Genomic DNA, 16,029 nt, shown 5'->3' with positions numbered 1-16,029 from the left:
TATCATAATCCATCGCAAGTTGCAACAAAAGCTTCCTAAATACTCTCTCCGTTCCTTCAAAAATGTCATATTAGCTTTCATGTCATATAAACCACACCTTGACATATTAATTTGTGGTCAAAGCTTTGTCTTAATGAAAACTAATATGACATCTTCTAAGAAATGGAGGGAGTATATAAGTGCTGAATGGTGTGGCTATATTCCTATATGCGTATAAACCTCATTTATTATATGTGATGGCGTGATGCTCCGTGCTTAGAAATTTAACTCGGTATGTCCCTGAATTTATACTTACTCAGTTGCATAATTCTTGTGTCAAATTTGCCAAAAAATGGATGTATCTATTCTTAAAAAACGTCTAGATACATGTAATATTTCAACAAGAATTATGAAACGGCGTGAGTACAATGCAGGTCGAGATAGGTTCCTTGTGCGTATGGTTATTATTCAGCCACATGTTTTACACCTGTTGTCCTTGTTTTTACATTTCTCTTAGCTCTCGGGATACATGGATCCCAGTATTTAAAAATAAAAAAATAAACATATTTTGAATGTTCAATTTTTTTTTGAAAACATACACATATACCTGTATAAGTATCCTATATATAGCTATAAAATTTCAATAAGAAATGTTATCATTTGTGTGCTACATAAATACCTACTCATACCCAGTTACTGTACAAAGGAAAAGGATTGCCAGGGAGTCCAGCTCGACTTACCGGTAGTATTGCAAGTGGGAGCTCACTTAAGTCCCATTTCTAGTTCATTTAGGATTTGCTAGTTCAAAATCTTGGCTTAAAATTTAAACTAAAATCGAAAAATTAAACTAGAAGTGGGACTTGAGTGGGCTCCCGCTTCTCACCGGCATCATGTTGTGTCGCCGTAGATCGGCAACCAATCACCGTCGTCCAGGTAACAAATGGAAATAAAGAGGGATCAAGAACGAGGTTTCTGTAGTAGCAAGTGTTTCTTTTGCATAATCTCCAATCACACACTTTTGCATAATTTCCAAACACACGGTTCACACAAGTGGGTCCCACTGCTAACATGTCCCAGCGTGCAACGTCGGACGGCCAGCCCAAGTGGAACAAGCTTAGGACTAACGCTGCACAACTTAAGTGACTATATACAATTTTATAAAATGATGAGTAAGACTAACTTGACACCTCTGTAATAATATTATGACTGAAGGTGTATTTTTCTCTAGCAAATAATACAACTTTTATCGATCCATATATTTATCTCTTTTGTAAAGCCTGCAAACATTTCTTCATGACAATTTACGGGGCATCTGCAGGTACATCTCTGTTGTTTTTCGAATTTTTAAATCGTCCCAGGTAACAATACATATTGGGTTTCCAGCAATAATAATAGTATTAATGACTGCAACAATAATATATTATTTCTTTGTTTGGCCGGCGCAACTATTTTTACAGGGTTCATCATTTGCATAACCTACAATTTCTCAGTTTATTGTACCAAAGAGCTGTTGGCAATACTATATATTGAACACCATTGTCACCAACTTATTTCCTTCACTCTCGCCGAGACAATTCAGCAATTTCTCCTGGGGAGGAGGGGCAATGGTCTTTCAGAGTCCTCACGGCTTGTTCAACTGCATAGATTATCATCTTCTTCACCTGCATCCAACAAGAGGTAAGATTATTAGTACGTAATGCTGCTCTATATATATATATATATATATAGCTATGACCAAAGCTCTTTTACATAGTCAGCCATTCCAACCCTTCGTTTCGAAGGCAACAATTTCACATGAACTTCGCAAGGTTTCACGTGAATTAGTCCCAAATCCCATAATACGCAAGGCCCCACAATGTTCTTTCATGACCCACTATCCAGTGCTTTTTAGCCGTGTTGCTAGTTTTGTGATAAAATTTTGTATCACTGAAATTGCAACGCTAGGAATTGCAGAGAATCATTTTTTGAGAATGGGGAATAAAGGTTGAAATTGGGTCGGGCTTTTATTAGGTGCATCATTAACAAACGATCGTACCCATTAGCATACTCATCGCTCACCCCCAACCCTAAGTCCCTAACCATCGGCATATAATTGAACCATGTTCATACTCACCGGGTAACCTGCCCATCAGATCTGGCATATTTGAATGATTGTGCATCATTCTGACGACACAAGGGAAACCCATGGGCAGGAACTTGTGCACATACCATTTCCATGACTAATTGGATGCCATGAAATAAAAGCAACCGGACAATCTCAAGACAAGCCCACTAGAAAAGAATATCAGTTTGAAAATCTTACCAAAATATATCAAAATAGGATCTAGTTTTGAAGATCTTGCCGTATGAATTACAACTTAAACAATTCATAATAATCTCCCATGGAAAACCACCCCTCCCACCAAAAACTAGCTCCAACTCTAGTGAGCGAGATATGCCACGTGGAATTTTTTTGCAAACAGTCTAAGCTACAAGATAACTAAAGACATTGTCGAATACGTTACGTACCGACGCCCCGAACAGCTACTATAACTCTATCGATTACAGTTTGTTCTGTTTGGATCTGCTGATATATCATGCGAAAAAAACCATTCGGTTGACACCTCCCCCACCCTCAATCCAAACTAGAAACAACTAAATTCAGTTCACTCCACCCTCTTCGCAAACCATCAACTTTACTGTTTGCCGGATCAAATCATCATGCGTATTACAAGATAACAACTAGAGATATTGTCAACTGCGGTAGATATCAACGTCCCGAACGGCTAATCTTTATATCATATCGAAGTTTGTTTTGTTTGGCCGTTCATATATCATGCGAACGATATCATTCGTCTAAACGACCCTCCACCCCCCCCCCCCCACCTACCATCGATCAAAACTATTAACAACTAAATTCAAATCATACCCAATCGATCAAATGCATCTTGCGGAAGTGCTTTCGTAAGGGAGTAAGCCCATAACATTTGGTTGGGGACAATGGATGTACAATCCCACTGAAAAAAAACAGAAACACGGATAGAGATTTTGGTGGAATGGCACAGCTCTAAACAAGCCGGCTCGGTTTCCTTTATATTGCCATGAGATGTAGTTAGATACAATGTACAACAACGTCGGTCATGGAGGAAAAGAAACTGATAGAGATTTTGGTGGAATGTACAACAACGTCTCGAGAAAAAGAAACTGACCAAGCACACCCTCAACCATGGAGGACAGGAGGGCGAACAGAATCGCCTGGTCTTGTTGCACCCATGCTCGGTGAGTTGGGTTGGGGCGTGGCATGGCGCCACCTTGAGTCAGATCGACTATGGTCTCGGCAGGTGCAGCGCAGCTGCCATCGACATAGCCATGTAGGCTGAGGCTCTTGAGGAGAGGAACGACTTGCGCCCTCCACAGGAGATAGTTCTACTGCGACAACTTGATGGTGATCGGAGCACCACCCATGGACATCATCGAGTCAGTGCTAATGGAGGCGCTGGTCGAGCTTGAACTTGAGGCAATGGTGGAAGGAGCCATTGCTCCGACAGTGGAGGCAATGGTGCCGGCGGAAGTCATCGAGATAGATCGATGAGCTCTGATACCATGTAAAAAAACAGAACACGGATAGAGATTTTGGTGGAATGGCACAGCTCTAAACAGGCCGGCTCGGTTTCCTTTATATTGCCATGAGATGTAGTTAGATAAAATGCACAACAACGTCGGTTTGATCCACCGAGATAAGGACTAGATGAGTTAGGATTCTAACTAGAACTTAACTCTAACTACAACTCTATCTCTATTTACAAGAGATATCGCATGAACCGAGCCTGGAGCGCTTCGATCGCTACCTTCTCTCGAACAAAGTGAAAGTCGATCTCGATATGTTTTGGCTTCGCGTGAAACGCTGGACTGGTGGCGAGGAATGTAGCTCCAAGATTATCACACCACGACACCTGCGCTCTTGACTGGAAGATTCCAAGCTCTTTCATACCAAACTATAACTAGACAGCTTCAACAGTAGCATTTGCAATTGCTTTGTACTCGGCATCAATGCTCAAACGACTAACCACATATCCTGGAGGTTGTTGCTCGTATGTTACTTCCTAATGTTACCATGTAGATAAGCATTTTGGACGTTGAGTTGTTGGAAGATGCCAGCCCCTGTGTCACTACATCTGCAAGAAGATGTCAATCTTGTCTTTGATGCCTTGTCTTTGAGTGAAACCACGGGTAATGAGCCGAGCTCTGTGCCGTGCAACCGTACCATCTGACCGGTGTTGCAACTTGAATACCCATTTGCAATTGACCACATGATGCTTGGCGGGAGGAGGTACCAATGTCCATATGTGATTCTAAAGTAGGCCATCATATTCAGCTTGCATGACAGCAGTCAAATCTTCTGAAGACAACGCTTCATCTACAGAAGATGGCTCGATAGTAGTAAATGTGCACTTCTTGGGATCATACCGATAATCTCATCATGCGGTTGGCATGGCTTCACAACGTTGCGTTGTAGTTGGGTCTACATGGGATGTGAGTGACTAGTAGTGACGAAGGAGACGACATGGGTGTATTTAGTTGTGCATCTGAATATGAAGCTACACCAGAGGATGAATCGTCGGTAGTCGACGCAGCGGGTGAAGATGGCACACTACCCGGGGTAGCCGAGTCCGGAATCAACAGTTGTACCTACATAATTGAAATCTAAACAAGGTCGTCAATAGAATCAGTAGGACTACCAATAGCGTGTCAAGGAAGTCTAGCATCTGGCTCAATTGTTTTAAAATGGGAGCAAGATGATGGATTTGGTTGGAGCTGAGTGAGTGATAGGCCTATGGGATGACGCCTCTAACAGAAATCGATGCTCATCAAAGACTACATCACACATAGACACGACCAGAAGAACGATTGAGACAGTTAAAGCCTTTGTACGAAGCAATATACCCAAGAAACACATCTTGCAACGAAAAGATAGCTTCATCTTGTTGTAGGCGTGTAGGTTCAACCAGCACGCACAACCAAACATGCGCTCTAACGTGTCCCAAGCACTAGCCACCGTCTTGGAGAAAACGACGTGCCCAAAAACAATTAAAGTGAAGGACAACAGGATGACGCTGAGGTCAAGCTGGTCTTGCCAGAACCAATTGGTATACGCTATGCACCTGAGCACCATCAGGTTGCTATGCAATTGCCATTATCAGAACCGACGGGTTGCGGAGATGAGTGGACGTAGCGGATGAGATCATGGTTGTGGAGCGCAAGGAGGAACTGAACCTTCTAGAGATGTGTGGACATAGCGGATGAGAGCATGGTTGTCCCTGTCAAGCTTGATATTGATGAATGCACTAAGCGGTGGACGAGCGGGTGCCATGAACGAGGTTGGGGCGGAGCTCAAGGATGAGGAAGAGGTTTTGCTCGTAGATGACATGGTTCAGAAATCTAGGGTTTAGGCTCTGATACAATGTAATGAGAGAAATCGGCGGTGGGCTCTTCCTCTTCATATACAGTCATACAGATTACAAGATACCAACACGAGGGTTTCAATTACAAAAGGTTTAAACCCGTCACTGATCGATCTGTCTAAACTAGAGACCTTGCCGTATACGTTAAACTACCAGCGTCCCGCACTCTACAGTTTGTTCCGTTTGGATCGGCTAATATCTCATGCAAACAGCATCATTCGTTTAACAGTTAAAACAGAACAAGTCCATTTTGCACCCTTAGGCGCCACTTCGAAGCTTTGTAAAATTCTCGCCTATAATATCTTACATGTGTATTTTAGCGTGCAAACGGAATAACAATGAATGAAAACACTCCGGTATTCAGCGTTTGGGAGAAGAAATGAACATGAAGAACCTCCCTGACAAGAACACTTGAATTCACCGAAATTTCAGAACAGGACAACACCTACGAGGCTATAGCAAAAGAAAATCAAATCAACTAAATTGACAAACAAATAGACGCAATTCTAGCTATCCACTTCGTCAACGAGACGAGGCCGCCTTCAGCAAAAGGCTTGTCGTCGTTGCTCTAGGTCGAGGTCGCCTGCATCAGGGATGTATGGGAAGGGAGTAGTCGGCAACAGGAAAGCAAAAACTGGATACTGCGGTGGTGCTGCGCGGAAGCATGGAATGTGTAGACAACAACGTCAGCGATAGTGGAGCAGAAAAGCAGAGAACAAAGAGGTGGCAGCAACGGCGTCTAACTTGAGACAGATTGCTGCAAAACGCTGAAATTATTTTGACCCAATACGACCATTCAAGTAGATCTTTTCAGTGAGAGCGGATTTTCTAGAGGGCCCGTAATATACAGGTTTGGGCCGAATTACCACCATCCAATTGGGGCCTCAAGTCTATCAAAGAGATGTCAACGCCATTCGGAAGGCGAAAGAAGTGCCGCAAAAGGCGTTGGCCATGGCAGCCATGCATGGTAGCATGGGGTAACAATGATGGCAAGTCGAGCACACAGATATAAGAGGAAGAATTTGGTGTCAGGACAAACATCAACGAATACAAGATGAACAAAGATGATTTAAAAAAAATTTACGAAAAAGCCGCAACGAGTAATTTATTGAAAATAGGTGGCCAAAGGGAGTTCAACTAGGAAGTGTCCAGATCAGAGAAACAAGCAAGAGAAGCGAGGAGAAAAAGAAGCAAGCAAAAATTCTAATCACTCCAGGGTGAATTGTTGTCTCCGAGGGTCCACAAGCCCCGTTGTGCAAGCCTTTGCCGATATGCCAGGTTGAACATCAATGGACACAAGGGGAAAAGTTTGATGCCAGGATGAATATCAGCAGAGACGGTGGCTTAGTGAGAAGGATAAGTGAAACAGATGTCGCTTTAAGATGTGGGTTAGAACTTAGCAGATTTTCATAATTCTCTTTAACTAATAACACAGCTAAAAAACAACGTGGCGCAACTTACTTTGTGAAAATATAAAGCTAGGTATCAAGAATGGTCTCAGAAGAAGAGAAAAGAACATATGGGAGCTCATCTGAATTGTCATATCTAAACGGGTAAATCCAAGATAATACTACTATGTTCAATGCTGCTGAAATGCATATATCATGCAGGATGGCTAAAAACAGTGTGCATAAAAAAGGTCTTAGTTACCTCTAGTTTGTCTTCTTTAGCTCTGTGGTTCTTTGGAAGCATGCGGAATTGCTGAGTTAACTTGAGACACTCATTGACATTCTCTGGTGATACAAAATCTAGAGCAATCTTGGTGCAGGACTGCAACAATGACAATAAAATGTAATCAGTTACATAACATGTGAAACTTAAATATTATTTCTCCCACTTAACCCCTATCTAGTACAGGAATGCAGGTGTGCCACCGCAATACTAAACTGAGGTAGTTTACCTTGAGATTCCGTACTTGATGAGGACACCCAGCAGGTATAAAAACAGCCTCTCCAAGTTTCTGTACAAATGTCCAAGGTTCGATCCCTGAACGGGCATATAAAAAAATCAAGTAAATACCAACAGAACACTGCAACCATTTGTTTCAAAAACTAGCAGTACTAGAAATGCAGATAAACAGAACTCACCGTGCTCCTCTTTAAGCTTTCTTTTATGTTCCTTGGTCAAATAAAATGTTTCATCATGTAGCGGGTTAAATATCTGCATTTGAACATAAGGTGAAACGGACTAGCCGTGATGGCAACAAGTACAGGTTGTTCAGAAAGCACATTATTGCCAACCTTTTCAACCGGGGAACAATATATATGTCGAAATTCCTTGGAGTGTTTTATAAGGTACTTTTTCAGTTCTGTAATGTCCTCCCTCCTGAAAATATCCCATAAAGCACCTCCATAATCATCCTCACTGCATCTACGAGTGGATATGTGATCTACATCCACATAGCTTTCATGACATGTATCATTTCCATCAGTTGCAACATTCCCACAACAATCCTTTCCATTCTGAGCATCATGTCTTCCTTTAAGTTTTTTTATTGCATCTTCTTGTTCTTCAGAAGGGGTAACTTTTGCGGTATGCATCAAAACATTAACCTAGCAATAGCCAAAATAACATCGAGTAATTAAAGAGTGTACTAGCAAGATGCAAATCATTTCTCTGAGCAGAAGCTTGTCTAACCAACTAGTGCTAAGAGATGAGAATAGCATCTATCATAGGCTACTATTGGTCCGATGAAATCCAATATTCCACATTAAAGGGAAAATAAGTTCATTCAGGTAAGCAAAGGTGATAGTTTTTCTTCCATATTCAGAGGAGATATGGAAATATTGCTTCAAGATAAGACTTTAACAGATGAAATAGACATGGGTCTTGACAAAAATAAGTACGGAAAGATATAATCATCAACATGTGTGAGTACTCCTCAATTACTCCCTCTGTTTTAAAATATAAGGCGTATTTCATTTTCTTTGACGAAGAATTACTCAATTAACATATGACTTGTATGATCCAAATCATAACCATAAGCAAGTAATTTGGAATACAAATACAATGATATAAATTTTATGTCACATAAGTTGTATATTAATGGAGTAATCCTTGGTCAAAAGAAACAAAATATGCCTTATATTTTGGAATGGAGGTGGTAATTTACTTACTGCATCAGATATATCACAATGAAGCTTAGTAACAGAATCTCCTCTGCCAAGTTCCTGTGCACAGCCATAAGCTATGTATGATTTTGGGCCCATATCAAGTTTTAGAATATCATCAGGAAGCAATGCGGAGAGACATAGCAAGCCGGATTTCAAATTTGTGTATGGTTGAAATGGTAAAGAATGGATGTATTTTGCTCCATGCGAAGGCAAAAGCTCTTCAAAATGATTTGAAGTAGGCCAGTCCTTCAATTTAAGCATTTCAGGCCAAAGATTTTCATACATCCGACCTTCAGAATATCCTTTGAAGAAATCTTGTGTGCGTATCTCAACCTGCATTATTTAAGCACAAAAGGTGAATTTTCTTTCTGGGTAATAAATAAGAATGAAGAATATAATAAGTCCCTGATGAAATCCACCTGAAATAGATTCATTCAATCCCCTTACCCATTCTAGAAGATAATTGCCTGAAGAATGTGGCAGTATAACCTATGTTCAGTTAGAACACTGCAATTGCCATTAAAATTACATATTTCAAATAACTACACTTCAAATTATAGTTTTTTCTTGGTCAATGGGTCTGACCATAGGGTTTCCTCTATGTAAATGGACACCAGGATCTTCTTCCTGATAAGGATCACTCTATGTTAAATAGACACCAGAACATTATTCATGGAAGGGGATACTAATTGTATTAAGCCAATGGAAAAGTATAAAATGCTAAGAGCAAGTAAAGGGATTTGGTAAGCAGACAGCACGACCAGCTACCAAATACCCTTGGGGAAATTCAGAATATCCTGCTATAAGCCAGTGTTTTTTAGATATCTCTCACATGTGCATTTGGAATTAATATCACTGTATCGTTAATTGATTCACAGAAACTATAGACTCAAAAGCATTCAAGGAATAGTTTGGTTCTAGATATGGAATAATTATGAACTAGTATAACATTCATGTGTATTTAGAAAAATGTATTGCACTAACCTCACAGCAAGATAAGCAATCAATAGCCTTCACATTTTCCATGTCAGAGCTAGTATTAGCACCATGAATTTCAGACCACATATGTGGTGGCTCCCAGCTCAAATCTGGCATTTTCTTGAGTACCCCTTGAACAATAACAGGCTCTCCTTTCACCCAGTGGCTCTGGAAATGTGTCAGATCTTCCGTCTTCCCATTATCTGATGTTGGACAGTATAAGTAGTTATCTGCTGAATTCTCTCTTATGGAAGCATGCCTTGCATTTTCATTTTTAGTACAACACGTACATTCACGTGCATATCCACTGACATCAGAAGTTTCTAACTTCTTACTAAACTGTACGGCATCCATTTCGAGCCTATTTAACCAGTCTTTCGGAAATATTTGTCTCAACCTAAGAACATGATTGCCACAACCACCATGATCAGTTGGAGGGCAATGAATAATCCCGTCAGAAATTGCAGGCCACTTCATAGTGTTACTGGAAATATCTGTTTCTTTGAAGGTTTTTGACTCAGGCGATGGATCACCACCATGCATATACTCAATTCCTCGATAAGGATAAGACACCAGTTCTTCCCGACAAGTGCCAAGCAGTTCGTTTTCACGAAGCTCTTTGCAGCATACAATGCACAATTCATACGAGCAGTTTGGACAGCTCCTATGCAGATCAAAGATTGAAGTTCTGCAATTGTCACTGGTTCAAATAGAAAACCAAATCTTAGCTGTGAAGTTTAAAATGACAACATATGAAAATAAATGCAACAATATTGAGTGAATGGAGCACAAAGTGTACCAGAACACCCTCTCATCATTCCGGCAATCAGCCTGTTCTACACTCAATTGAGATACACTCAATCCTGTTTGGGGAAAATCAGGGTAAGTACTAAAAATAGTCGCACCGTCACACCTGTGTTGAGTTTCCAGATGTTCTGAAGAATCTGGTTTACCTTGATTTTCTGCCTCTTTTTCTATCTCAACCATCTGCTCCTTGTTCAGGTCCCTCAGACAAGGAAGCAGGTAGTGCAAAAGATATCTAGCATATTTTATTTTAGTCACAGCATCAACCTCGTCGCCTCTCACATCCATTGTATCTACCTTATCTGATATCACAGATGTGTTACTGATCCCATTAGAGTTTAGGAAGGGGTGATCATTTCCAGCGGTGGCACCAGCTCTCCTGCTCCTTGTAACTGATATCCTGCTCTTACATTTCCTCAAACCTGAGCTCTACAAGGGGAAAATATGCATACATTATAGACTTCAGCATATGGTGTCAGGTTATTTTTACAAATATGTAAGTTTGTCAAACTATCCAGGCACTCTATGACTAGATTTCTTTATCAGAATCTAACAACAATATACTAGAAGTTGCCACAACAGAGAACGATCCTTTTAAAACGAGATCTTAATCTAAACTTGTGATGTCTTGCTGAACTGCTGATGTGTTTTCACTAGCAGAAATAACTCAACAAGCCACAAGATGATCACCTTGGGTTCACGCTGCTTAACCACGGCAGTGCAGCGTTTACAGTTGCAGATTCCAAGACAGGATGGGCATTCAGCTCTAACCTCAGTCGACGACATCTCCGTGTACCTGCAAATTTACAAGTTTTTCTGAGAGTTCCGATCTTCCTGCTAAAGAAACGGGACAGGGACAACCGGTGTGGGATCGGAGCATTACTGTTTCTTGATGCAGGGGGCGCAGTAGATGTTCTCGTCGCATCGCCCGCATTCGATCATCTGTCCCGGCTTCTTCTTCACCCTCTTGCATTGGTGACACGCCCTTCCTCCTTTCCTGCGGCTGGTGCCGCTTGTGCTCGCTGCCGTCTCGTCGACCTCCACCGCCGCGTCCTGTTCCGGGACCACGACGGCGGGGCCATCGATGGGCGTATCCCCGCGCGCGGCGCCCTGCTTAATCCCGGCGCCGCGGGGCCGGGGCTTCCGGGAGGCCGACGCCCCAGAAGTCGACGCCGACTCGGACGAGGCCGGCGAGGGCGAGGGAGTCGCCACGCGCCGCCGCTTGGAGGGAGCCGGCCTTCTTGACCGAGGCCTCCTCCTCTTCCTCCCCTTCTTCTCCAGCTCGAGCTTCCAGTCCTCGTCGTCCGACGACTCCTCCACGGCCGGCACATCCTCCTCCTCGTCCTCATCCTCGAAGCCGTAGAGCCAGTCCCCCGCGCCGATCCGGTGATGGAGATCCATCGCCCCCATAGGCCGGCGTGACGGCGAACACCACGGGTGGAAACAAATCGAGGTGAGGTGATGCCAATTCGGGGATTCGGCCTTGATTTCCTATCCAATTACTAATTGTGTGCCCATATATCCATCTGATGACCGTGGGCGGGGGCGGGGCGCAGGGCCGCAGGTGTTCCGCCCGTGGAAGCACGTGGAACGCGCGCACGGGGAGGCCCGCTGCGGTACGAGGCCACCCTGGTGGTTTTTGATCTGTTTTCTGTTCAGCTGGTCGCGGCTAGTACTAGTTGACTGGAATTTCTTTTCTGTTTGGGCACGATGGTAAGCTGAATTTTTTACAATTGGTAGTACATGTATAATACGGAGTAATAATAATAACATACTCCGCAATAAGTTTCTCAAATTTAGTACTACAAAGTTATATGGGTAAATGAGAGACACTAATTATGGATCTGAGGAAGTATTTTTGTCACCTGGCGGCTGCGCTGCACGGCCGAGGCGCATGGCAGCCGTGCGTAGCCCTAGTGTGGTCTCCGACGCGGGGTCGAACATGGAATGGGGCAAGCGGTCCGCTCGACTTCGGCGGAGGCTCAAAGTCTAATGGGCGGTGCCGAGTGGCACATAGCATGCCCGACGGTGCAGTGACGTGTGGCCAGGCCAACGGCATGGCCTGCGACAGCACCCAACTGCATGACATTTGCCTCGTGATGGTGTGTCCAAGTGGCATGTGCTAGAGAGAGATGACACACGGCACAACACCTCAACACACATAAGACACAACCAATCGGTGGCGGGATGGCTCTGTGCAGCTCATTGACTTGATTGATGACGGTGGCCGACGGTATGTGATGACACTGACTCACGGTGCATGCTTGGTGGCGGAGTCAGATGGCCATGCACTGGGGGGGGGGGGGGGTTGCAACCTGGCCGACACAACGTGCGGAGCGACACTGTCAAAGGATATGGTGATGGTTACATGCAGCTCACAATCTTGATTGGCGACGATGGTCGGCATTGTGTGATGATACCGACTCATCGAGGTATGCCCGGCGGCGGCGACACGTTGCCATGAACTTAGGGGGAGGGGACGCAACATAGCCAACTCAACGCGCAGAGTGACAAGGTCAAAGGATACGTTGATGACTCGGTGCGTCTTACTGTCTTCACCGGCAACGGTGGCCGGCGGTGGTATGGCGCTCGACGGCATGACACCGACTCCCCATGTCATGGCCGACAAAATCCTCACGCGGTGAAGGTGATCACGACGACTCGTTGGCAATTTCTCACGAGGAAAATCCACACCATATATAGATTAAAATATTCCAAAATTCTACGGACGACGAAAACAGAATATAGAGGTAACAACAAACAAATCTTTGCAATGAAATTCAGATTCTCTATGTATGGCAAAAGCCTGCTCGATGGAGGTTCAAAAAATGTCAGAGGAAAGTCTCGTGTTGACAATGTGTTGGCTTTACCAAATCCGAGTGGAAGATCACAATCACGAGCAGGTTTAGGGTTGTACACACAATCATGTACAATGAAAGATGGACAAAGGAAGGGAGAGAAGAACAAAGCTTCTTTATAATATTTTCTTCCAAAGATTAAGATAGAATAGGTTGTTCCTCCGGTAAAATAGGCTAGAGAGATAAGGTTCGGTGGGGAGGGTCCTTATCCCTCTAAACGAAGTCGTGTGAACGCCATTTCCACGTGGGACCATGGAAAAGTTCCTCAACAGATTTTGCGATGAGCAGTACTAGTAAAACTTGTTACAGAACAGCCGCAACAGGAATGCAGACGAAGTTCTGCCATCCCAAGAGTCCAAACCACAACAGTGTTACAACGGATCAAAGGGGGGAGAGGGATCCCACTACTACAGAATCCTTCATTAGTAACGGGAGAAAACCAACACTACTGGCGGCCTTGCTAACTTCCTGTTGTGCACGATTGGGCTGATGCTTTCTCCATCAGTGGCGGTCACACCACAACGCCCGACAGTGATGTGAATTTGAAGAAACAAAAAAGGTCCACACAGCAGCCCGTCGACCTCACCGCACCGGCGTTATCAACTCCCTGACGTCGCCGTCGACTCCATGAACGCGCCACCCGCACAACCTTCGCCATCAAATCCACAGCCGCCGCTCATGCCGCTGTCCTGGAGATGTCGCCGCCACCGGTCGCCTTCAATGTTGTCGTCGTCCTGGGGATCCATGGCGGCCGAGGGAGGTCTGAGGTCGAGCTCCATGGCTGCAGTAGAGAGAGAGAGAGAGAGCGTGAGAGCGAATGGAGAGAGGAAGACTTACCGGCGGGAGAGAGGGAGGACGGATCCGCGGCGGGTGGGTCGGCGCAGGCCGGATCTGGGCGCGGGCAGCCTCAAAGCGCCGCAGGGCGGCTCCTCCAGGCGCGGGGCTCGCGGGATGGCGGCAGGTCGGGCGCGGGCAGGCGGCAGCGGGGCTTGGCGGCGGTAGGTCAGGCTCGGGCCGGCGGCGGTGGCGAGGCGTGCGGCTGCAGGTCGGGCTCGGGCCGGCGGCGAGGCTTGGCGGCCAGAAGCAGAGAGAAGGAGGAGGAGATTGGGAGGAGGGAACGAGGGAGGAGGAGGCTTGGCGGCCGGAACTAGAGAGAAGGAGGAGGAGATTGGGTTGGCGGCTGCAGGAATGAGAGATAGAGGAGGAGGGGGTTTGCAGCCGGTTAGGGTTAGTTTATATAGGGAGGGGATGAGTTGGGCCGGGAATAGGTTGTTTTGGCCCAAACAAATATTAGTGGCGGGCGGTGCTAAAAAAGGCCCGTCACTGATGAGTGATCATCAGTGGCGGGCCTAGATGTAACGACCGCCACTAATGTGTATTTGTGTGAATTTTGCTATTTTTCACATTGAACCATTAGTGACGGGTCTCCCGCACACGTTACTGATGAGTAGTCATCAGGTCGCATCAGTGACGGGAGAGAACGCGACCGTCACTGATGACATGGTTGGCCCGTTACTGTTGACTCGTCACATATGTACTGTTTTGTAGTAGTGTCCGCTGACTTAAAGTCAGGGGTCACTGACATGTGGACCCGGCCTCACCTGTCAGTAGTTATAAAGTCAGTGGATCCAGGTCCCTCAAAGGGGCGCAAGGCCACGGAACTCCAATCTTTTCGTGCCAACTTGACTTCTTACCATTGAAGCTTGGGCCACCAGATGTTGCAAGGAAGGAAATGTCTTCCTGTAAGTATACGATCCAACTACAGAGCCTCGTTTATGAGGCTTCTCACAGGGGTGGACCCAATGAGCAAATTGTTTCTCCCGATCGAGATGTTCACTGTTGATAATCCGAACGGGATATAGTTACTCAGATGCAGCAGCTAGGTTAGGTAGATACACACCATACACACTACTATTTTCATAGTTGGTGCGTAAGAAAGATGGAAACAACATGACACAATTCGATAAAATTATTCATGACATGATCGAACAAAGAAGAAAATCACTTCCTCCGTTTCATAATTCTTGTCTCAAATTTGCTCAAAAATGAATATATCTGTTATTAAAAAGTGTCTAGATACATGTAAGATTTTGACAAGAATTATAAAACGGAAGGAGTAAATGATATATATTTCATTAGAAAGATTTCATTGCTTTGAGCAGAGAGGCCATATCGATCTCATGCAAATAGAAGTGGTCGAGCATCGTACTTGCCTGCTTCTCAATTATAACAGCCCGTGGCTCCTTTGTTCCCAGGTCAATTCGAAGAATTGTGCCCTTGATGATCTCCCCCAGCTGCAGGATTATGGCACCGCTCCTCTCCCCGAACCCCCTGAGACAAACAGGCCCGTACACGTCCCTGTCCAACAGCGTCTGCCTCTGGATCTCCCACTTGCTTATGACCGTCTGTCGAGTCCATGCTGCCCCCGAGTCCAACGACTCCAATGGCGGCGCCGTCCACATGGATATCCGAAGGCTGTCCGCAACGAGCAATCTGAGGCGGCCCTGCACCGAGGCCAGGAGGAGGTACTCGTTGTTCTTGATGGTCATCATCCCAGAGAAGCACCGCTGCGGGACCTCCACGAGCGTGGCTAACGCCGTGGTGGTGTCCAGAGCGAGGATGCGGTCCCAGAAGGGGTTGTTATAGACCCAGCAGGAATAGTAGACGGTGTGACCGATGACGACGGGTGGCCTGGCATCAAGAGGACGATGTGGTTGTAGTAGATGTTGTGGATGCTGGGTGGCTTGGCGGGGGTCGCCCCATCGGCCGTCGCCGGACGAGAAAGTGCTGAACCGGAGGTCTGTGTCCATGACGAGAAGCTCGAGCAGGAGCTGGAACTTCGGACGGCGAGCAAGG

General features: G+C 45.0%; 1 protein-coding gene and 1 long non-coding RNA gene across 3 annotated transcripts; both read right to left on the bottom strand.

Moving 5' to 3' along the window:
- Positions 1-1,211: 1,211 nt before the first annotated feature.
- LOC100840043 (lysine-specific demethylase JMJ25) lies at positions 1,212-11,926 on the bottom strand. Of its 2 annotated transcripts, none has more exons than XM_003576445.4 (11): positions 11,199-11,924; positions 11,006-11,111; positions 10,465-10,744; positions 10,311-10,374; positions 9,518-10,211; positions 8,537-8,866; positions 7,661-7,972; positions 7,508-7,580; positions 7,321-7,406; positions 7,071-7,190; positions 1,212-1,640 (listed from the first exon to the last, which is right to left on the bottom strand). In XM_003576445.4, exons 1-11 carry the CDS (start codon positions 11,723-11,725, stop codon positions 1,536-1,538), a joined length of 2,697 nt encoding a protein of 898 aa, XP_003576493.2. In that variant the 5' UTR covers positions 11,726-11,924; the 3' UTR covers positions 1,212-1,535. The 2 variants fall into 2 exon arrangements, with proteins under 2 accessions (XP_003576493.2, XP_024318842.1); XM_024463074.1 differs by lacking the exon at positions 1,212-1,640 and adding an exon at positions 3,598-4,647 and having other exon boundaries at positions 11,199-11,926.
- A 1,475-nt stretch (positions 11,927-13,401) lies between these two features.
- On the bottom strand, positions 13,402-14,374 carry LOC112272403. The gene is made up of 2 exons (XR_002966165.1): positions 14,011-14,374; positions 13,402-13,907 (listed from the first exon to the last, which is right to left on the bottom strand). It is a non-coding gene; the product is annotated as an uncharacterized LOC112272403 (long non-coding RNA).
- Between the last annotated feature and the right edge of the window lie 1,655 nt (positions 14,375-16,029).

This window comes from Brachypodium distachyon, chromosome 4 (assembly GCF_000005505.3).
Source record: "Brachypodium distachyon strain Bd21 chromosome 4, Brachypodium_distachyon_v3.0, whole genome shotgun sequence".
NCBI classification, from domain to species: domain Eukaryota; kingdom Viridiplantae; phylum Streptophyta; class Magnoliopsida; order Poales; family Poaceae; genus Brachypodium; species Brachypodium distachyon.
The sequence above is the reverse complement of the archived record's forward strand: the minus strand, read 5'-3'. Positions and strand labels throughout refer to the sequence as shown.

Bases quoted from the DNA above. Each gene is read 5' to 3' on its own strand.
- LOC100840043 (XM_024463074.1), bottom strand. From the start codon at position 11,725: ATGGGGGCGATGGATCTCCATCACCGGATCGGCGCGGGGGACTGGCTC. The intron at 10,375-10,464 runs GTAAACCAGATT...TTCCCCAAACAG, and splicing joins AAAAGAGGCAGAAAATCAAG to GATTGAGTGTATCTCAATTG. The intron at 10,212-10,310 runs GTACACTTTGTG...TATTTGAACCAG, and splicing joins AATGATGAGAGGGTGTTCTG to TGACAATTGCAGAACTTCAA.